This window comes from Python bivittatus, unplaced genomic scaffold (genome assembly GCF_059951505.1).
Source record: "Python bivittatus isolate LINGU-HERP-01145 unplaced genomic scaffold, Pbiv_v1 ctg000340_np1212, whole genome shotgun sequence".
In the NCBI taxonomy this organism is placed as follows: Eukaryota; Metazoa; Chordata; class Lepidosauria; order Squamata; family Pythonidae; genus Python; species Python bivittatus.
The window spans coordinates 21,331,719-21,354,954 of NW_028277056.1; the positions used below are offsets into that span (position 1 = coordinate 21,331,719).

Genomic DNA, 23,236 nt, shown 5'->3' on the forward strand with positions numbered 1-23,236 from the left:
TGGGTGTATTGCAGAAAATTATTCATCCAGCAGCCAGCAGTGATGCAGGTTTCCCAGAATGCCTTAATCATAACATAGGAGAAAAGAGTGGTGATAGGTTTTAACGTCTGTTGAGAGAATACTATTTCAGTCAAAGTTAATTCCTATGCTTCAGGGCCCACTGAGGAAATCTGGCCTAAGGTAATTTGCATTGAAGTTGGAAATAACAAAGCTAGGAATGTGTGTGTGTGTAAATATTTGTGTGTGTATTTCTAAACTAGCAGAAGCAGAATGTAAGCAGTGGTAATTTACGGCAGCAACTCTAGCGGGAACTTTTAAGAGAAAGACTTAAAGGAGATTTATCCAATTCACAGCCCTACAGATATGATTGGAGACCTTCCATCAAACCTCAACTGAGCAGATGTTTTGGAAGGTTGACTTAACAACAATAGACATCATACTTCAATAGACAATATTACTCAGTACATTTCTTTCACTTCAACATCTGCCAAGTTGGCTTTATGGAAAGAGCAATGAAAGGAACACTGGAACTTAGCTTATATAATATTGTCCAACCTGGCTGGCAATGATTCTCCAGTCTCAGGCAGAAGATTCTTCACAGTATTTGCTTAGTGATCATTTTAGCTGATACGGATTGAACTTCTAAACCTCAGCTTGGAAAGCAAGCACTCTGCCACAGAATTAGGGGAATTCCCCATGCTTTCCTTGGCTAGATGCCTTTAGAACGAACACTTACTTTGCCAAGCACAGAACTTAACTGTGGGATAGCACATGGGCCCATCAAGACCACCATCTCTGGGACCAAGAGCAATGCAAGGTGCAGCACAGTAAATCTACTCTGACTATCCCATCAGGTTATTTCAACCAATTAAATAGGTCACACTGACTTGGTAGTAGTCCCTGAGAAGAAAGAGTTTAACCCTCTGAATTATTCCCTCCAACACCCCCACCCCCGAGCACACCAAGCCACTATTAGTTCTGCAGAAAGGAATATATAATGACAAAAAGCAGATATGCTAAAGCAATTTAGGTTTGGGAGAGAAACAGTGGGAGAAAGAGTTTTCTAAATGGAGATGCTTTTTTAAATTCTTTGCAATGATTTTTTCCCCAGTTTATGACATACATATAAATAAATAAAATATCCTTGTCTATTCCTACATTCCACATATGACCGTAACAAAATGCAGATATGGCTTGAACTACAGTTTGTTCTTTTTTCTTTCAAAACGTTTCCTCCTGTTAATGCATTCAAAAGAGAATCTCCAACTGTTTTTATTGTCACAAAGGGTTGTTCCATAAATGTCTCTTACTCATCATCTGTACCTAAGAAAGTAATTTGCCCCAGGAAATCAATTAGGAATGGATATTTCATTTGAATGTGTTTATACTGGAATACTGTAATTATAAACATTTTGGGTAGGACTACTATTTACTCTTTCCTAATGTATCTGAACTCTAACTTATTTAAAAAACACAAAACATGACATGATGAATTGCTTTGATGAAAATAACAGAAAGATAAGCGGAGTATTCTACATTATTATTCTGATTATAAAATGCCTGGTGGTGCAATGTTACATGTGATCAGTCAGAAGTAAATACTGTTAAATTCAAGTGGGAGGTGCTCTCACATTAGTGAGTAAAAAAGGCTGAGAATTAATTAGTATTTCTCAACTGTATGCCAGAAAATTGCATTTCAGTATCTGTGAATAACATAACATTTTTTTTGATAACCTCCGTATAACTGGCTAGGTTGAAATCTTGACTTGGGTTAATGTATCATGCTAAGTTGTAAAACCAAGGTTAACAAGGCAACAGCTGGACTTGCAAGTTGAACAATACTCCAGCTGCATTAAAGTTTACACCAGAGTCAGCAATCCCTTCAGTTGATGGGCATATCATGCAACTTCACATTGTGCTGCTGGAGCCAAAATAATTGAAATGTAAAACATTCATTAATTAATTACATAAATAAAATGGCCCAAATCTGATGCAAGTTCCTGTGAGAACACAATATTGTGAGCTTTTGCCTTTTTAATTATTTTACAATGGCAAAAAAAATATTTAGCTTCCTGTACAGCTGAACTGATTTCGGCTACACAGGAAATCATCCAGATCCATCCCAAGCAGCTGTTTGATGGCTAAAAACAGTGCTTTGTTCCATCTCTTTCTAGCCTGTGTGTTCTGCAAGTCCAAGATCACACTGTGTAATGGTGGAATTTGCTAAGAGGGTTGCTGTCCACATGGGCCCCGTTGTGAACTTGGCAGTGAATTGTTCACATTTCAATTATTCAGGGCCTGCCTGCTCCAACTTACAAGAATGGAAATGCTACCAATTGGGAGTTAGGGATTCAATTGTGCATCGTACGTGCAAATTTATTTGTTGCAGAAACATTAACGTTTGAAAGATCAGTGAGTTTGGTGTGAGTAAGGAATAGTTATCTTGGTCCTACATTTAATTTAACAGTTATATACTCAAGAAAATTGACCAGTGGACTGTATTTCTACAGTTACCGCATCTGTATTTTTCTGCCCCAGGCTTCCTTCAGGCCCTAATTAACCTTTGCTCATAAAGCGAGTTTGTATTCCAAAATTGCTTAATAGCAATCATATATAAATTCACAAAGGGAAAAAAGACAGAAAGTGGGGGCACCAATGAAAAACATAGAAAATCTACTCTAACATATGGGCACATGTCTGAAACGTCATTTATTAGGGAATAAAATGGAACATGAAAACTATGCTTCTAAATTTAGCCACCTACATAGGAGATGGTATCTCAGTCAGTACGGCTTCTCAAGTTACCACAGGGACTCTTCAGTTCTGTATAATATATAAGATCTTTGGGAAAATTGGCTGGACTCGCTGTGGTACAAATCAGTTTCCAATCCCAGTTCTGCGTGTATTCATAAATCTGTTCCAGCCCTTCACTAATCTGCAACTTCTTCTTCTTCAGAAAAAAAAAAATTCTAAACATATTTTAGATGTAGATATATTTATATGCAACTATGTTCTTTCCAAATGCAAACTGTTAAACATGCATTTAAAAATGCAAACTATGTATAGGCTCTTCGTCCACTCTCCTGCAGTCTTATTTACATCTGTGTTTTAACTGTTTTAATTTTTTTTTAATTTAATTGTTGTATTCTGTTGTTTTATATTGTTTGATTGTTCGATTATATGCCACCCAGAGTCATGTATGCGAGATGGAAGGCTATATAAATTTAATAAGTAAATATGTAAATAAATAAATGCAGTTGTCTGTCTGTCATTTCCTGAACGTGTTGAAGAACTTGCAGCATGCACAGAGGGAAATTACACTATCCGTAATTATACTACTAACAGGAGAGATCACATTCAGTGATGGCATAACAATATCCATCTTCAATAATGCATTGCCTACAGAGAATGAACTTGCCTTCCCAAGTAACCCCATGCATTTATTTTTTTTATTTATAACATGCATATTCTACTAACAAATATTAAATAATTAAACTTTAAAATTAAAGTTTAATACTAACATTAAGTATCACAGTATATTAATATATTATGAAATATTATATATTCATATTCTGCCAGAAGCATTAACAGCAGCTAGCAAAAAATAATTAAGGTAAAGATTAACTAATTCAGCAAGTATATTTTAAGCTTCAGACCAAAAAGGTGAGAACCACTTAGAAAATTAAGTATATAATATCAGGAGAATTAAAAAAAAAAAAAAAGCCTAGGTCAACTTTATAACTGAAAACAGATTGAGTAGAGGACCAGTTGAGTCTTAGGCAGTAGAAAATTCCACAAGGTGACTACAGATACCAAATGATCTGGTTTCATGTACCTCCTCACCCACATGTATATTCTCACAATTCCTTTACCCATGAACACCCTCTCCTAAACCCTCTATGCCAGGGTTCCTCAACCTTGGCAACTTTAAGACGGGTGGACTTCAACTCCTTGCTGGCTGGGGAATTCTGGAAGTTGAAGTCCACCCGTCTTAAAGTTGCCAAGGTTGAGGAGCCTGCTCTATGGGGCTTCTCCTTCCTGAGGTATTATCACTGCCTGATCACAATATGCTCCAATGAGTACATAATGTTATATAACCCGGAGTTGATGGGAGTGGGGCGGCATGTACATTTAATGCATCATTATTATGGTTGGTCGCACAGGCAGCCAGATGTTTAGACTTTATTATCATTATTATTAGCCAAGTAAGCATTCTTGCAACAATGTTCAGAAAGAAGAAACTCTGAACTTAAAGGAAGTAAGCAACACTATTTTTTAAGTAAAGGGAAGAAAACCTAAGAACTCATCAGCCATTCTAAAAAGGTATGGAGAAATTCCCTTTCTATTCCTGCAAAAGATTTTGTGATGTTATTTCCTGCAAAACAGGGGTGGGTGAACTTGTTAATCTACATTCCTAGGAAATCAAAGCAGTTATTCCAGATCAATTACTCTAATATTTGGTAAAAACTGGTTCAAGATACTTAGCTTAAGTGCTTTGCTCAAAGCTGTTTCTTTTTTTATTTCTATAGAATAAAAAACATAAAATGATTATCTAATTAAGAATAAAGACGAAAATAAGTTCCTTTTTAGTTTATCAAATATGTCTGGATTGCTGAAATGTTTTCATTAACTAATTATCAAGTAATCAATTATTTGAAAAATAATGTTAATATGGAAAAAAATAAAAACCAACCAAATCAAACAGCAGTCCTGAAATTAAACTTAAGTAATTCCCCTTCAAGCCAAAAGAAATAAGCTTAACATTTTCTAAACCAATTAACCCTCCTCACTGAACTAATATACTACATCCTATGAATAGAATGGAACGGTATTATTAATCATGTTATTTATTCATTACATTTATATCCTGCCACAATCCAAATTATTATTATTATTAATCAAGTATCACATGGAGCCATCAAATATTTGGCAATAGTTGTGAATTAAATAAGTTGCATTCAGCTGGTGTCCCTTCCAAAGAGAATGACAATTCCTGTGGTCCTGTCTCTGCAGATTTGTACTCCTTTTATGTGTCTGTCTGCTGTTCCCAAGGGGCACCTTGGTTGCACCACTTCGTTTAAGTAGACAACTGTGAAAATGACGTATTCCATCTGTCCTGCACCTCCTGCTACTCCACTCCCAAGAATTTTCATACAATGTTAAGGTGTTAGATTTCCATCTCCCACAGATATGCCAACAAGACTGGCTTCCCACACATAATGAAATTAACCCGTGCAAAAGATACAATTAATCTAGTACAGGTAAGCCTTCATGGATATCAGGCCCACATGTACTTCTGAAGAAAAAAAAAGATCAATGTTTGTTTTTCAGAAATCACTATAAATTAACCGACTCTGGCGTATCAAATTTCTCACCAAAGCGTGGGCTTTTAGATCTGTACTGGAATTTACAGAACACCAGCAATTCATTCTATTTATTTTCATGACTGGGTTAGCCATTGGGCCTCCAGTAAAGGCTGGAGGAAGGATCTCTCCTCATTCTGTTTTATTCCCAGATAAAAACCGATGGCACTGAATACAGCTATTGGGCAAGCATTCCCCCGGCCACTTTTGGTCTGCTATATTGTTCACTAAAATCCTAGCTAAAGCAAATGAATTACAATAACGCCCCTGTCCCATTCATTCATTCATTCATTCAAATCAAAGATATAGCTTCAGAAGATATAATATCAATAAAAAGCCATTGTCTCATGTACCTTTTTTTTTCTCCTCTGTTTTGCAATAAGTTGAATGTGGACATCAAATTCTTTGGGGAGCTTTTGAATGATAAGGAGCTTGTCCTAGTTCTTATCCCCTTTACCAACATAAATTGAATCAATGGTCTTCTGATGTTGAAGGTTATACTGCCATCTCACAAGACGAGCAATACCAACGATGGAAGAAGAGAGGATTTAGACCCCAAAATATACTCTTTCACTCCTGGAAAACATTTTTCAGCTCATCCATAGCTCAGCTCAAACCCATTTATTTTACATGGTGAAATAAACAGAAACTCAATAATGCTCAAATTACTCAGTTCACTGTATACTTAAACCCGGAAGCTGAATTAGCTAGCCAATGGAATTCAATCACCCTTTCACTTGTAATTGTAGACAATGAATTGAAGTGTGGAAAGGGTTTTTTTTTCCCTTTAAAAATGTGGAGAGCTACATATTTGATTTCACATTTGTACTGCTGACTCATTGCAAACATTATAGACTAACTAATTAACGCTCTTCCTCCAAGTCAGGAAAAAGACTTTCTCTCCATTTAACCACATTTTTTGCATTTCATCTGCTTATTAGATACAGTTCCCTGTGCAACTTACTTATTCAACCTGATGTCTCTGAATCTCTATATGATTAAGGGGGGAAAAAAATTAAAACCTTCAAGCAATAAAAATTGACAGCAAAGTTGACCCCCCAATGTATTCTCTCTCCCAGTTTTCCTAATTAGCTCCTTCTGCTAAGTCCCACTACTGCTTGCAGTCACAGATCTCCACATTGCCTGGCTGGTGATTAAGATAACTACAGTATGTTGTGCCCCAGATGTTAGAAGAGCCTCTACTCTCTCCCTCAGGATGACAACTCTTGATTTTCAAAAATGCCAAGCCTTAAACCTCATTTTCCCCCTTGGTATTTATCCTGCCATTTTCCAATCCACTGTCTTTGCATATTAAAATTATTGTCAGCTTACAGATGGGAGGAGGGAAAATCCCCTTATTTGCCTCTGCTGTTCAAAATGCACAGTACCTACATTAACCATATGACTTGCAACATATGGAGCTATTAAGCTGGTAAGTAGCCCACAGCAAAAGACAACTGGAATAGGAGGGTAGTGAAGAGAGGCCTAGAAGTTACCCAATTGCAAATTTCAGAAATAAAACCAATTGGGACTCCCCCATTCTGGAAAAATTCACTATGCAAGCAAGAATGGCCTATAGGCAGACTATTTATACCATCAACTATGGGATGTCCAGTCCTTGTACTAGACTTTACAAATAACCTACCAGAGAAACTAAACAAGACATGAGCAACGTGTAGCCCACCTGCAAAATGCAATCAGTCAATTCAGCCTTTTGCCAAGAGCAAACAGCCCTTCCCCACAGCTTGTTACCTGAGGAAGGAAAGAGAGAGGAAGGGTGCTAGAAAAGAAGGGGGGCCAGGAAACTATTGCTGGCTGAGGTCAGACACTGACATGTGATGCAGCCCCAGAAGATTACTTCAGCTAGAACACAGGCAGTAAAAGAAAATTGCTCACCCTGGATTAAATACATAGACTAGTATCCACCTTCCCATACCATCTTTTTCTCACCTAAGATTCCTCCCACAGAGTCATTTAGAGTGGAGAAGCATAGAAATGTCAATAATGCAGAAATAAACATACATTTTTTCACTTTCTAATATCATTCCCTTCCATGGGGCATTCCAATGTTTACACCTTTGTTTTCTTTTGAGCCCTGAAATTCTTCAAGATAAGATCAGCAGTACTGAGCAACCGGGCCTACTTTGTAATTACACCCTTATCTTTAGAACAATTGCTTTAGCCTTACAAAGGACAGCAAAAGCAAGGCTGTTTAAATTCTGTATCACTGGTTGATGAGGATGGATGGACTTGCTCTTCATGGAGCTGATGTGGTTATATATATAGCAATATGCATTTCTGAACAACACAAGTAACATAAGAGAGAGTCCAAAAAGGAAATCAGTGTTTTTGTCTGCATGTTGGAGCACATGAGTTTGGATGATGAGTATGGAACCAAGTAGCCAGGGATCTATTGGGCTTTCTATCACTTAAGGTCTTCAAGCAATCATCTTTGCAGACACTCCTGCTCTGGACTTCCTACATTAAGCAGGAGGTTGACCAAAATGGCCTACGAAACCCACTCCAACTCTATATGATTTACTGCACTACTGGATAAAGCCCATCTACCAGATTATCTGTGAATGACCCTTGAGCATGGCAGTTGATGGATGCTGTGCAAATGCCACAAGAAAATGAAAGAAGTGTGGTATCGACTTAAGGTGATGGACTAGGACTGAGGAAACCACGGAAACTGGAATAGGGAATGTTATATACACTACCCAGAGTTCCTAGAGGAAGGAGACATATACATCTAACAAAAGAAGAATACAATTTTGAATCCTAGAAGACTTTAAATAAATCTATCAAGTTTTGGTAACTGGGGCTTCTGAAATTTAGAATCATTTTCAGGCACATAAGAAAATCTTGGTGGACATTAAGCTTGAAAATCTAGGTTGTCCAATTTTTCCTAGAATGACAAAAGTATGTTTTCATACAGAAAAGACAAGCCTTGCCTAATCTGAGCATTTCTCAGATTTGTGGATTTCAGCATAGCCTTACTGAGGATTCTAGGAGGATCACCCAATCTAGCGAAGGCTGGGATAGACCATACAAGAAAATTTATGTTTGAGTAGGGGATCAATGTTGGCCCAAGAGCCAAGTTGACTCAAAGCAATGAAGTGGCAGCATTTAGTAAAATTTATATCTGAAGTGAAACTGGTCACAATAGATTGGACTATTCCTCCTCTCCTTAACAGATATAGCTTCTTTCTCCATAAAGAAAGTTGAACCCAAAGACCAAGATGAGATATCTGTGGCAAGAAAATACTTTTTTTCCTCTATACACCACAGCCAACACAGATTGGGCACATCCATGAACTGGAGGAATAAAGAACCAGAAACTAAAATACAGCCAGTAGATGGTATTTTGTTCAAATCCTATATATCATCCTGTTTTTATTAGCATGGTATAACCGATATGTCAACTCTGTGACTCTGGGAAATTGGCATCTGTAAATTTCTATTATCATCAGTAAGGCAATAGAATATATTATGTTAATTAGATTATCAAATGATATTTACTGCCTAAAAAAGCATTCAAATATTCATCCCAGCGAGTTTGTAAAGTCAGCATCCCAAAAATAGGAATCCAAAGTACAGTTTTATTTCAAGGAACTTTTAAGTCTTTTTCTGAATATTGCCATCAAAAGCCAAGTAAATGGGTACTAGAGACAGGAGACAGGTGGTTTCTTTGTGATGGTACCCAAACTCTCTGTTCTTCCTTCTCTCCCTATACTAAGGGTATGCCTTGGTGTCAGCCAAAGGAAGATCAAGAAGCGAGATTCAGAACTGATTTTTATTTCCTGGGAAACAATAGACTGGATTAATAAAGCACGGTTCTGATCCATTGCTGTGGACAAGTAATAAAACGCACTCCTGCAAAAACAATACACTCTTCATGTCAAATGCAACATATGGGGGGGGGGGAATGGGGAGTATTCAAAAATTCCTAGCAGTTTGACTATTTCCTGTACCCACAAGGATTTTTTAGGAAAAAAAAAAAGTTTTGATGCAGTGCAAATAAGACAATAAAAAAGTACAGCCTTCTTGAAGTCAAGGTCAACTCCTGGACGTGGACTTGCCCATGTAGTTTTCTTGACAATCATATGGAAGTTGTTTGCCATTACCTACTTCTGGTTTTGTTTTGGAGTACAGCCTTGCAATGTCCTGGTGGTTTCTCACTCCAGTACTTCAGGCCTGACCAGGCTTAGCTTTCTGAGGTCGCCAAGTATTGCCATTTGCTATAATTCATAAAACAATGCCAGCAATTTAAATACGCACCCAGAGGCATATCAGATTAATCTGAATGGATCTGATCCGCTTTCTAATGTGCACGTGTAAGGCTGATTTGGTGCAGGCATCTCTTTATCTGGAGCCTAAAACTCATTCATTATCATTCCTAACAACTCAGTAAACAAAACAACAACAAGCCAAACAACTTATCAAAACCAACTCCTTGATTATTTATTTACAAGCAATCTAAAAGATGTTACTGCATACTAGCTGAGAATTTAAGATTTTTTTACTCAATTTTATTCTCCCACTAAGTGGGAAAAAAACCCCACAGACCAATCTTAAACCTGAAGTAATTTATTCTGGGTCATATAATCTGGCTTTTGCTATTTGGCAACCTCCCCAAAATCAAATTATTCTGATTAAAATGCACATTATTGCTTTGGATCACATATGTGAATTATTAAGATCAATCATTATGGCTCACATCCAAATGAGCTGCTTAGGCACATATAAGTACTTGACAGTGTGTGCCCTTCTAGTTTCCCTGGACTAAATTCAACAGACTTATGCATGCTTAAGCCATTGAAATCAATGGGTTTATGTATTCCTAGCACCTGGTTTTAATTTGCAACTGCAACTACTTTCCTCTGGGTTCCTTTGAGTTTCAGGCATAGCTTTATTGGCTAGGCTGAATGAGGCATCAGGAAAGGGCAGATCAGAATTCCTGTTTAAGATAGTTGTCCTCTGTATAAGTCCTTAGACTCTGGCTTCTGCGGCAGGAAGACAGATTTTGATTTAGTTTGATTTGGGGTTATGATTCACTGTGCCACAGACAAGGCTGGGTTCCTCAACAGCAGTGAACTGGGGAGAGAAAAGCAGAATCGTAACAGTTGGAAGAAATTATTTCAGCCACTGAAAATTCCTGCTTAGTGCAGGATCCAAATTAAGTCATTTATGACAATTGTCTGTTCAGATTCTGCTTGAAGATATCCAACAAAAGAGAACTCACCACCTCCCTAATTAATTCCACTATAGAACTGGCCTTACACTTCCCAACCAGAATTTGCCTTCCTATAATTTAAGATCATGATTATTTCACATCCTACACCTGAACACATGAGAATGGATCATGGCTGCTTGCTGGGTCATACCCATTTTGGGTTCTTAAAGAGTGCTACTATATTTCTCAAGGCTAAATATACCCAGTCAACTCAATCATCCTCGTTGCCTTCTCTGCACTTTTTCCAGTTTAAATTCACCTTTCTTAAGATGTTTAATTAAACTACTACTGCAGCCTTCTAAAAAAGTACTTGACTGCCTGTTCCCTGTAATACGAGCAGCTCTTCTTGAAGATTCCCTAGATATGGTCTATGCCTCCTCAAAATAGGAAACTTATTTGGGGGGCGGGGGATCTTTTCTTTTAATTCTAGAGGATCATTTTTCTATGTGCCCAAATATGGCCTTTTCACTGAGGATTGTTTTTTTTTCCCCCCTCAGTTGTCAAACCCAGAGTGATCCTTTATTTCCATTTGTGGCTGCGTGTAAAGTTGTGTGTTTAAAAACTGCTGAAATTGTCAAGATACCTCTTTTTTTTCCCAGAGGCTCAGGTCAAATAGTTCTTTTTAAGCTTCCAGCCAAGTACCATCGCCCAAAAGGAAAAGTACTGAATGTAGCCTTTGTCAACCTGGTACTTTTCAAATGGCTTGGACTTCCACCCCATAATCTAGATCCAGCAAGACCAAAGACTAGCGATTACAGGAGCTAAAGGCCAATACATCTGATAGGGACCATGTTTGGAAAAACTGTCAAAGACAGGGAGAATCAAAATGGCATAGTGCTTAGTATTTTAGATTAACCTAGGAAGAACTAGTTTTAAATTATATAAGCTTAATGAGTGACTTTGGCCCAGACATTATCTCTTAACCAGGTCTGTCTCACAGAGCTGCTAGGAAGCCAAACTGAAAATGTGTAGCCTGTCCTGAGAACATTAGAGGAAGTTTTGAGTGTCTTGATAGAACTGGCAAATAGTTCAGGCCTATAATTTCTCAGCTCATGAATTTGTTTTCAGGAACAGAATTAAAGCTAGCTTGCAAACTATTTCATATGTACATATGCTGAATTCTATTTTTTCCCAGCTTTCTTGATTTCAAAAGCCTGGGGGGGGCGGGCAAGGGGAGAATCCTTGTTATAGCTATTCTTAAACCACCTGGAGTCAGAAGCTTCACCACAAATCAACAGAAGATCAGCCAGTAGATCCTGATCTAACTTCAGCCTCCCCTTTTTAACAATAACAGTATGATATAAGAATCCTCCTTGATGCTTTTATGGTTGGAAATACTGTAATATGTGGCTTTCTAGCTCAAGAAACACTTTCACTGATATCTCTGCATTAATCTGCAGCATACCATATAATCATATCCATTCTTCTGTTAAGAGGCAACTATCCATAAATCAGTAACTTCTTCCTCTCTTTGAAAAGTATTTTTTAATTAAAATTAAATTGTTCAAATTATTTTATTATTAAATTTAAGTTATTATTACACGTATATGCCGCCGAACTTCCAGCACTGGCATTCTTATTTGCTATTAGGTCCTGCTCTGCAGGTGTTGGGAGTGCAAATGCCTATTTTTGAAATTGTAGGGACAAGGGGGCCCTAGTCATGTGCTGCCTCTCAGGCTCCCTTCCTGAGTTCCTCAACCTTGTTGCTAGGAATTTCCCCAACTACTGAGGTTGGAGGTTTTATCCTCAACACCTGGCAGATGGTGTAGGGACACCTCAAGACAACCATGGGCTTGTCCCAGATAATCTCTGGCCTAATTTTCACCTCCAAGCACTTGGCTTGTGACCTGAAGATGGAAGAGATTGTTTTAATGGTCTTTTGCCACAGCGGGATCACTGCCTGATCCAGATGAGGTGCATCACACCTTGTGACTTTTGCAGGGTGGGGTATAGGGTTAGTTATGATGGTCTGTCTCAGGCACCTTATGGATCTAAAAGAAATCTAGTGGGTCCTTGGGAATTTTCCCAGCAATCTGGCAGGATTTATTGCCTTAAAGTACCCTGTTTCATTTGCCAAAAATGAGCCAAATTCTATACTTGCATCCTTGATATAACCTAAAATCAGGGTAAATAAAAATGGATTTTGCCACCAAATTTGTCATTGGTCTTGGTATTAAGATGACATCAGCCACAGTCTTTTTCAGAGCATTGGTCCTAGCCCGCTCATAGAATGAATTCCAAATTTTGGTACCCCTTTTTTATGTGGTATGACAGGAGTAGATATTAAATTCTCAGACCAAAGTCTATCAGTTTCAGTATACTAAACAATAGAATGGCAAATTTCTCTATTTTTCTTGCCCAACTGAAATAGGTTGATTACAATTTTTGTTTATTACTCTGTTCTAAAGTTTTAAATGGAAAGAAAGGCAGAAGTTTTGTTCAGTCAAATCATCCAGAAAGAACATAAGTGGAATAATGTCACTTTCTCACTACTGAATCTCTAAGACCTCTAAGTTTACTCCCCACCCCAAACATCTTCATGATTCACAGTCCCTGCTAAATGGGGTAGATTGTGGCAGAGTAGACTGAGGGTGAAAGAGGATTCTCCCCAAATCAAGTAAGAGACTAGAAGCATCATTTCAAGACAATTTCAGATCCCCACCCCAACCCAATTTAGTATAATCCTTTCATCTTCAGAAGCTATTTGGAGGAATGAGTATGCTCCAATAAGAGTGGGATGTGGTTTGAAGACTTATGTGTTTCAGCTCCCTTTTGTGCATATTTCTCTGGATTGATTTCTGACTATGTATCTAGTTGGTAAGCTTAGATCAAAAGGAATAATGGCAACATTTAAATCAAACAGAATGGTAGAATTCCACTTACATCCAAAGAATCTTCATTCACGAGGATGAGAGTCATACTCTGGGAAACAAGCCTGCAGGAGTACCCTAGAGAAAGAATCAACATACATGGGTGGCATCAGAAAATATAATCAAGGGGCTCATAAAAAATGTTTGTCTCATTTTATTCAAGCTAAAAAGAGCAAAGCATTTCTTCATTCATTCTTCTGTCATCCTGTGTGAAAGAACAGAATCAGGCTGGAAACCTCAAATTCTCCAATCAGCCTCCTTTCCTTCATTGGCACATTTTCCTGAGTTGGGGGGCCAGCCCCTGAGCCTTCCTTTGTGCAAGTTTATGATGTAACTCTGAACCCTAATTATGGACATTTCTAAATTGTGTAAGATATTGCAGAGAAGCTGAGGATAACAGAATGTACAAGAGCTTACCAGCATGACACTTATGACACTTTTGTGTGTGCAAGAAAAACATGCTCAGATTTTGAAAGATCAAAATCTATTCAAGAAGAGCTGTGCTGGATCACACTATAGCCTTCCCTAAGTTAGTGTCCACCAGCTAACATAAAAGGTTGTGCAGCCTGGAAATTGTACAGTCCTAAAGCAACTTAAGAGTACTAAGTTGGGGAAACCTGGACTGTGTAATACATCACCTGATTTCCACAGTGGCTAATTTGATGCTTCTATGGTGCCTCTGCAGCAAAGTATAAGGATAGCAAAACAACAATACGCATGTGGTGACATCGTCATACAAACTATTATATACCTCTGTCTTGACAACTGACTGAAGCACTTAAGTCACAGCACTTGTGTGATGACACCGGCACACATTTATTTATCATATTTATATAGCCACCCATCTCACATAAAAATTTCATCATTTACTCCCTCGCTGCCAAACCTAAGAAAAATAAGAAGGCCTGCTTTGCCCATCAAGCTGACATGGATTGCAAGCTGTTTTCTAACTATATTTCTGTTTGGTTTAAAGTGTTATGTGAACCCAGGCATTACAATTGGTAAGCTATAGTTTATGGCTTAGCCTGCTATGCAAGCCCAGCCAGCTATGTTTTGTTCAATAAATCATGGCTTTATTTATTCATGCAATTTAGAGGCTGTCCAATTCCTATCGTAAGACTCCGGCTTACAGTTTAAAAAGTAAGAAAAATACAAGAAGAAAAGAAAGAAACCATGAGTGGCCTGAAGACAAATATTGGAACGAACAAACTAACGAAAAAATCCATCCAATAGGGGCTCAACCATCATCCTGCCCCAAAGACCAATAACCAGGTCTTTAATAGCTTCCAGAACCTCTTCCGGCTGGGAGCCATCTGGATCTCTTGGAGATCTCATTCCAGAGGGCAGGCACCGTGACAGAGAAGACATGCTTCCTTGGTTCTGCTGGATGACATTACTTAAACAGGTATATGATGTGCGCCCACTCTGCCTGATCCCACTGGTTGGATAGAGATGGATGGAGACAAACTCTCCTTCCAAAGGCTTAGTGTGAACCCAGCCCAAAGAGAATAGGGCAATGAAGTCAGGAAACTAGTAAGAGATTAATTCCACAACACTCAACCCTTTATTGGAGAATAGTCTCTTTGAATGGGGTGGCTCTTTGTTCTGTGTGCATACTGAAGCCTGAGAATGCCCACATTCACACATTGTATTAAGACTAATGTGGTTTGCTTACTTTGGCTTAGGGCAAGTTGTAAACCCAGCCACGGTGGTTTGTAAAACATGATTAACTGTGTATGTGGTTGGTGAATCAGGTCTCTGATTTCTTCAACAAACCAAGATTGAAACACATCATGATTTAATGCAATGTGTGTAATGTGTGAGTTCAGCTACTATCACATATATAGTCTTATTTAAATGCATTTGTATTATTATTTACAAAAGTATACAATGCAATGAAAATAGTATTGGAATACTATTTTCCAAATACAATAAAAATAAATTATCGGATTAAATCTGAATAAATTTGAATAAAATTTTGGGGAGGATTAATATTCATTACCAAGGATGAAAACCAATTCTAGAAAAATGCAGTGAGTTTCTGTAAGGTCTCTCTAAAGACCTGTATATGGAACAATTTCATAATGCTGGAATGAGGTCTGGCATGCCAAATTATGTTTTTAAAAATTCTTTGAGAAATAACAGCTTTAAGGATTATTCATCAAGTGAGCCCTGGTTTTTCCCCTGGGAATGACTGTGGACCTAAACTGTTACAAATTTGGTATAACTAATTGAAAGGGATTATGTTCTGGTAGTTTTTGATTGGAACAACAGCTGCAGCAGTGAACAGTAATTTCTAAGCTTCCTCTTGCTGTTTTATTTTACATCTTTCATATCAAGCAAGACACCACTTGACAAGTAGAGCTGGAGAATAGCAAGGCACATTTCTACTGAATTCTTCAGTAATCAGCAAGAGCTCAGATTAAATTATGCAAGGAGATTTGCATGGGGATTGATTTCTTGCTTAAACACATACGCACCTTCCCTTGGAGATGCAAAGGGAAAAGGACACCTGTGATAATCTTCAGTTGTTTACAGCAGAAATTATCTATCTATCTATCTATCTATCTATCTATCTATCTATCTATCTATCTATCTATCTATCTAACATATTTTTACATTTTTCTCTACAGTGGGAAGCAAGGATATCCTATATGATTTATTGAGGCTTCACTCCAAATGTTACTTCTAAGGAGGATATACCAGTTTTAAATGTAAATAATAAGACATACTGGCTATCTAAACTCTACTTAATGCAAGTGAAGTCATAGAATACCAAAGCTTCGTCATTAAAAGCCTTTCTTAAATTACAGTTGAGCCCCTGGTCTTAATATGTATTGTCTTTGGGATCGCAAAGGGTCAAAAGGACTTGGTGCAAAAGCACCTGCTTTTTGAAAAGAATAGTGAAAATTAAACTTCAGGAAGAGCCTACCACTGTTAATAAGAAGTGGTGTTACTAAATATATGGAAAATAATGGACAAGATGGGGAATGGACAATTGAGGTTACACAACTGCAGCTTAAATAAACTTTGCAATAAGCTCCCCCCGAAGTTTTTGAAGGTAGTTAAAACTACCAGTACCGCTTAAGAATAAGGTCCATTAGGAATAAATGCCAGAGGGATTCTATGAAAGAATGGATTTAAATAAACCGGTTCAGTGAAGACACAACTTTTTAACAAGACTTACTTTGAATGCTTTGGATACAGCACTGGCACAAAAAAATCACAGCCTGGCAACATGACAATAACATCTATTGCAAGAAAAATCTTGCATCAAAACAAACTAAGTGCACTGTGAAACAGAGTACTAGCCTTGAGAGTTGGTCCCTGTGCATGAATAAGGGACCTGTGAACTTACTTCCTCTAACATCTCATCTGCCTTTTTGGAATGATCTCCCTCTTAGTTGGACAACTCACCCCAAATTTTGGATTATCCAGCTGCATTTTATTTTTATTTCCCACAGTCCTTTTGGGCTAAAGGGTTATGGGAAATTCAAAGAAAATGCAACTAATCATCTAAGTAACAGTTGATTAGGCTTGCATAGTTGTTTTAATACAGCAAAACTCATGTAAAAATAATTGAAAATGGAACTCTGAATCAATCCTGTGGTTTGATCCTTGCATAAAGGAAGACTTCTCACCCTGTTTTCCCTTAGTGCAGTTCTTCAGAGTCCTTCAAGAGAAAATGCCTGTCCTTAAGGAGGAATTTCAGGAAGCTGACTATAAAATCCTGAACAGATTGTCAAATTGTCAAGTCACAAATTGTTCCTATAGCACTGGAATAAAATATTAATAATGAAAATATTAGGAAGGTGATATTAAGCACCATTTAAACATTTAGAAATTAGCGAACATTCTGTTTGATTTCACATGTAACTATTAGCCTACCATTGAGGATTATTGATTTTTAAAATTAAATTCAGAACACTACATAATTGTTGGGTTTGAGTTACAATTTAGTCTATAAATTTGAATGAAAGAGGCTAGTTTTTATTCAGGGAAGATGATTTAGCTACTGGAATTTTAAGGTTTTTAATGATTTTTGTGATATTATCCTTTTGGGGTTATATACTATTTATGATCATTTATTACTGGAAATTGTACACGAACTCCTTCCATCCTATTTTGACTGGTTCTCCCTTCCCCATTTACTGCAGCTTCATAAAAAAAGACCTTTTGATTCAGACATATTTGGCAATTTGCATGGATGCTATTGTAGTAATTATGGCATTGTTAGATTATTTTTCTTCTTTTTCTTTTTTAAAAATTGCATGTTATGTATTGTTATATACATCCTTATAATTCATTACAGCAATGTAATGTAGCATAATTAATATAATAGTGTATATAAAAATGAGAGACTAGGATCAATCCAATTGCCTGCACTTTTGACTCTCCTTGGGATTGTGGAAATGGTATCTGTCCTAAGGAGCTCCAGGAATTTTCCAATTATTCCACTGATGGACTACCTCCTGCAGAGTTCCAGTCAATCAGATTACTTGCCAAAGCAGTAATCTCTGCATTTATACCATAACCTCAAGATCTATGATTTATATCTGGTGGCATTTGCAAAGGACAACTTCACTAGGGAAATTGAAGGGTCGTTACCTATATTGATAGCAGTTTCTTGTTTGTCCCCCGTTAGTACCCAAATCTTGATCTCTGCTTTAATTAGAGTAGATATTGTTTCTGGGACGCCAGCTTGAAGGCGATCCTCAATAGCTGTGGCACCAAGAAGCAGCAATTCCTGAAGAAGGAGAAAGAGATGGGGTGATGATCAAAAGTAAAAAATAATAATAGCAAGCTGTGCATTATCTTTTCTGCTGCTGACCAACCGGTGTAGTTGATGTACATATAGCATAAAACTAGCCATTTCAGAAATCATCAGAATACCAAATGCTTTGACCAGACGAATTAACAGTAATTGCAACTTTAAAAACTCACTAGTGGAGGAAAACCTGCGGAATCACCATGGCAAGTGAAATGGTTACCTGAAGCTTCCCACCATTCTTGCCCTTAATCATACACCAAACTTTTCAAAAATGGCCCCACTGAGGGCCAAAGGGGTATAGGGGCTATATCAGGCATCACAGGCATCCTTAGGAAGATCAAGGAGGACAAATGACAAAATGAGCATCACAATGTCAATAGATTTAAACCCTATACAGTGGACTAAGTTGCTGTATTCTGTAGTGGTTGATCATTATCAGGGTTTCTTGTATCTCTAATAAAAGCAAGTTATCTATCCAAGCCATGTCCTCATTCGTCTGTTGTTCGCTCCTATACTGTTGAAGTATAGAGAGAAATTCATGCCATGTCCTGGGTCAAGTTCTGACACTGAGGGCTCTTCCATAGCCTCTGAAGATGTCCTCTTGGAAACTGGCAAAGAAGTGGGGGGATTGAACCGAGTCTCAGTCTCCCTCCAAGGCAAACATCTTCATCTTATTTCAGAAAGGAAAATCTGATTGTCTATATTCCTGGCTGCTGTTCCAAGGGCTTTAGGATTGAGTCCTAAAATGACTACTTTCCTTCCATTTTCTAGAAATTTGATTTAGATTACAACCTAAAATAGGTTTGGAAGGAAGGTACTGTTTTTACAGCAAGTTCTGGTGAATTTTTAAATCAGCAGAGTAGAATTTATACTGTTGATACAACCATGTAGGCCAGTGTTATATGTAGGCAGTCATGTAGGAGTTAATAGTATGTGCTTACTCACTGAGTGTGTCCTTATTAAGTTAAACATGCTGGCAGTGTAATCTCTCATGCACATATAGTCATCTGTATACTGTTAGCTATCAGCCAATGAATGAATGAATTATATTATTTATGTATCTATAAATGCATTACAATACATGTGCCTTCATAAGTTAGAAATGAGCCCCAGTTTGAACCATGCTTCCATGTTTAGGGTGGAGGGCCCAGCTGTCTATAAATACTACTTGCCAAAAGCTGTAACTACAAATATGTTATATTTAATGGGCTAAAAAAAAAAACTGAAATTTTGAAAAACAGAGAAAAGAACAGGATGTTTTCATAAAGAGCACATTTATACATTCAGTCAATATATGATGTGTTCTGCTAGAACAGGAATGGTTAGATTCCAAACCAAGCATACAAGCCAAATAATCATTTAAGAGATTTTTAGTGGATTTTGAAAGTTATGTTGTAACAATTAAAAAACAACACTTTTAAACAAATGTTCCAGGAAAAACAGCTTTGATTTAATGTTTCTTAAGGCCCAAATTAAACCAAATGTTAAACCACAGGAATGCAAAACTTTGAGCAGCTGACCTAAGTGTGATAAAACTGGTTCACTTTTGAAAACATGACATTAGGAGAAATAAGGGAATTCGTATTTTTATTTATCCATTTGCCTGTCTTAAGAAAGGATGCACTCACCCACTTTGGTCCCACCCTTTAATAGACAAATTCCAACCCAACAGGAAAGGATAGAGATGGATTACTGCCATATTTTAGTTCCATTTTTCAGCACACTATTGGGGACCAGCTTATCATTGGTCCATATCATCCTAGGCTACAAAGTTTGAGATGAAGCAGTCCTGATTTATGAGATCCCAAAGAGCAGGAAATGAATCTTGTTGCTGCCCTCCAAGCAATACCCCTTTTTCGAAAACACAGCAAGATCGTTCCAGGACTTCTAACCAGTGTAGCTTTATGGAAGCTGAAAACCATCAAAATTTCCCATTAGGCAATAAGGCTATATCCAGCTCTGCACAAATTGTCTTGTTCTGACTGACTTATATATTTAAGAAATGTATAAGGCTGCCCAACTCATAATATATGACTCTGGACAGTGTACACCAATAAAAATCCTAAACAAGGCAAGCCAAGCCAAACAAAAATAATAGAAAAACCAATTAAAAACCACATTTGTACACATAACCAAGGCTGGAAATAAGACCAACACTCACTCTCCCAGTAGGACAGGCACAATTACCATCATGGCCCGATTCATAGGGGGAAAAAAAACAGATCTTCACAGCTCTGCAAAAGGGGCTTTGCAAAAAGCTAGTAAGATCAGGCCAACCTGAACCTCGGGGGATGGGGGCTTCATTCCAAAGGGTGAGCAGCAGAGAATGCATTTCTCCTAGGTCCCATTAAATAACACTGGGTCAAAGAGGAGACCAAGAGTATGCTCATTCTGTGCGACCTAGTGGGGTGGGCAGAAATAACTACAGTAGAAATAGTCACTCTCACAGTGTAGAGCTATTTAGCTCTGTCACTTGGATTGCACGTGGAAGGTTACCAGGAACCAGTGCAGCTCATGGAATAGTTATGTTACATGGGCCTACCAAGGTGCACCCATTTCTACTCACTCTGTTGCATTCTGGATGATTTCCAAGGGCAGTACATTGAAGGAATCTCACTGGGAGATGATCAAGGCATGAATGACAGTGAGTAGAGCTTCCCAATCCAGAAATGGCCACAATTAGAATACAAGATGAGGTTGTGGTCCTGGCTTCAGCTGCCAGTTGCTCTTCAGGAAGAAGTTGTGAGTCCAGGAGGACACCCCAAATTTTGCAACCTCATCCAGAACAAGGATGGAAGTTTCCTAGATCTAGATTTGAGGGGGGGGGGGACAGCAAAACCCAAGCCACTTGGTCTAGCTAAGTTTCCCTTCCCTTCCCTTCCCTTCCCTTCCCTTCCCTTCCCTCTCTCTCTCTCTCTCTCTCTCTCTCTCTCTTTCTTTCTGAAATTTATACACCACCCATCTCACTGTATAAGTGACTCTAGGCAGCTTACAAGTAAAAAGAAAGCTACAAAAATCTTTACAAAAAATATACGAAGTTAAAAGACAGAGAGAGAGTCCTCAAGCCACCAACCATCCCCAGTGGTGCAAACCGCCACTGGGTTCCCATGCTAGCTGGCATAGCCAGCTCTTGACGCTATTCCAGAAGGCCAGAAGAGTGGGGGTCAATGTTCCACAGGGCGGGGCAATGGCAGAAAATGGCAGAAAAGGCTCTCCTCCTAGACCCCACCAGTCAAAATTCTTTAGCCGGCGGGATCCATAACATGACCAGCTGGGATGGGTCAATGTAATTGGAACAAGACAGTTCCTCAGGTAACCTGGGCCCATGCCATGAAGGGCTTTAAAGGTCATAACCTTATATATATCGTTATAATTCCCAGCACCTTGAATTGGACCCAGAAGCAAACTGGCACCCGATGCAGCTCGCACAGCGGAGGTGTTACACATGCAGCCCTAAGAGATGCCCATAACTGCCTGCCCCACCATATTCTGCACCCACTGCAGTTTCCAGATACTTTTCAAGAGTAGCCCCATGTAGCGCGTGTTGCAGTAGTCCATGTTCTTCCCCATCCAAGTCCCTAGACACTGGGAAAGCATGAGATTGTATCAGTCAGCTAGAGCAGAAATGTACAACTAATGTAAATTTACAGCTAATGTACAACATGCATACCTATGGTACTTAACCCTGTCCTGACAGATGACCTCACCAGCAGCATCATGTAGATGTTAAATAAGAGTGGAAAATAGAAGAGAATATGCGTAGCTCATGGTTGAACTGTGGAGTCCTAGGGGTTTTCTGAGCTTGGTTGTTTTCTTTCAAATGTTTCATTACCTGGCTAGGTAACATCTTCAGTGCTAGAATGGAATGAAGTTCGCTCTCTGTTTATATACAGTGGCATGCCCTGCCAGTGTTGGTGGGGGTGGGGGTGGGGGTTTTGTTTTGTTTTGCTCTGTCACCTCTGGTAGTTCCCTCTGGTAGAGTGGAGAGCAAGTGGAGTCCTGAGGCACCCGATAAAGCATGTGCCTAGCACTGGACTAGGACTAGACTGGAACACAGACTGGAACTGGCTGTGGAGAAAGGAGGAGGACCATCACAATACCACCTTTCCCACTCTCAATCCCAGGAAAGATAGCATGGTTGATGGTATTGAAGATGCTAAGAGATCAAAGAGAGCCAAGAGAGATGCATCCCTCCACCCTCATCCAAAATCCCAGTCTGAAACCAGACTGAAAGGGGTCCAGATAATTCCAAGGTGCCCTGAAGCTGCACCCTGGAACCTTCTCAACAAACTTCCTTAAAAATGGAAAGTTGGAGACTGGACAAAATTTGTCTTATCCATTGGATCCAGAGATGATTTCTCAAGGAGGGGTAAGACCACTGCCTCCTCAAGGATGCATTCACCATCACATGGATCCAACCACATCACTTCCCAGAAGGCCTTGACCAAGCAGGAATAACATATATCTAAATGCAGGTGGCTTACCACCTTAAGAATCCTGTCCTCCTCCTCAGGATTAACCAGTTCAAAGTCATCCCAGATAACAAAGCTGGCTTGTGCTTCAGTCAACACCACAAATGGCATTCATCTCAGAGTAAATCCAAGCAACTTTATCTGACAGATGCCTAGACTACAACAGCCTTGCATTGGCTCCCCAGGAGTGACTGGGTCACTCTAAATAAGGCTACTGTCTCGCAATCTGCTGATGCAGTAAGAGTGAAGTAAAACCCACACATTCCTTAAAAAAGGCTTTTACTCATGCTTGGTCAGATTTGTTCATCTTCTGTCATTGGCATCATTTCTGCCATTTTATCTCCCACAATTCATCCAAAATGCAAAGGTTTCTCCAGGATCCACAGGCAGCAAGATTCCGTACAGGTATGATCCAATCCAAGGTCCCCGCCACCTGCTTATTCCAAGCAATGACTAAGACCTCAACCAAACCGCACACGAGAGTCCCCAGACAACTCTTCCGGGTCCATCAGGTGCCTGGGGTG

General features: G+C 38.7%; 1 protein-coding gene across 2 annotated transcripts in view; it reads right to left on the bottom strand.

Moving 5' to 3' along the window:
• ATP8A2 (ATPase phospholipid transporting 8A2) overlaps positions 1-23,236 on the bottom strand; it is a 355,224-nt gene that overhangs the window by 220,826 nt on the left and 111,162 nt on the right. For both annotated transcript variants that reach the window (XM_088140682.1, XM_088140683.1), the window contains 2 exons: positions 18,078-18,216; positions 13,483-13,547 (listed from right to left, as the gene is read on the bottom strand). In XM_088140682.1, coding sequence (XP_087996808.1) covers positions 13,483-13,547; positions 18,078-18,216 — 204 coding nt within the window. The remainder of the gene's footprint in view (positions 1-13,482; positions 13,548-18,077; positions 18,217-23,236) is intronic.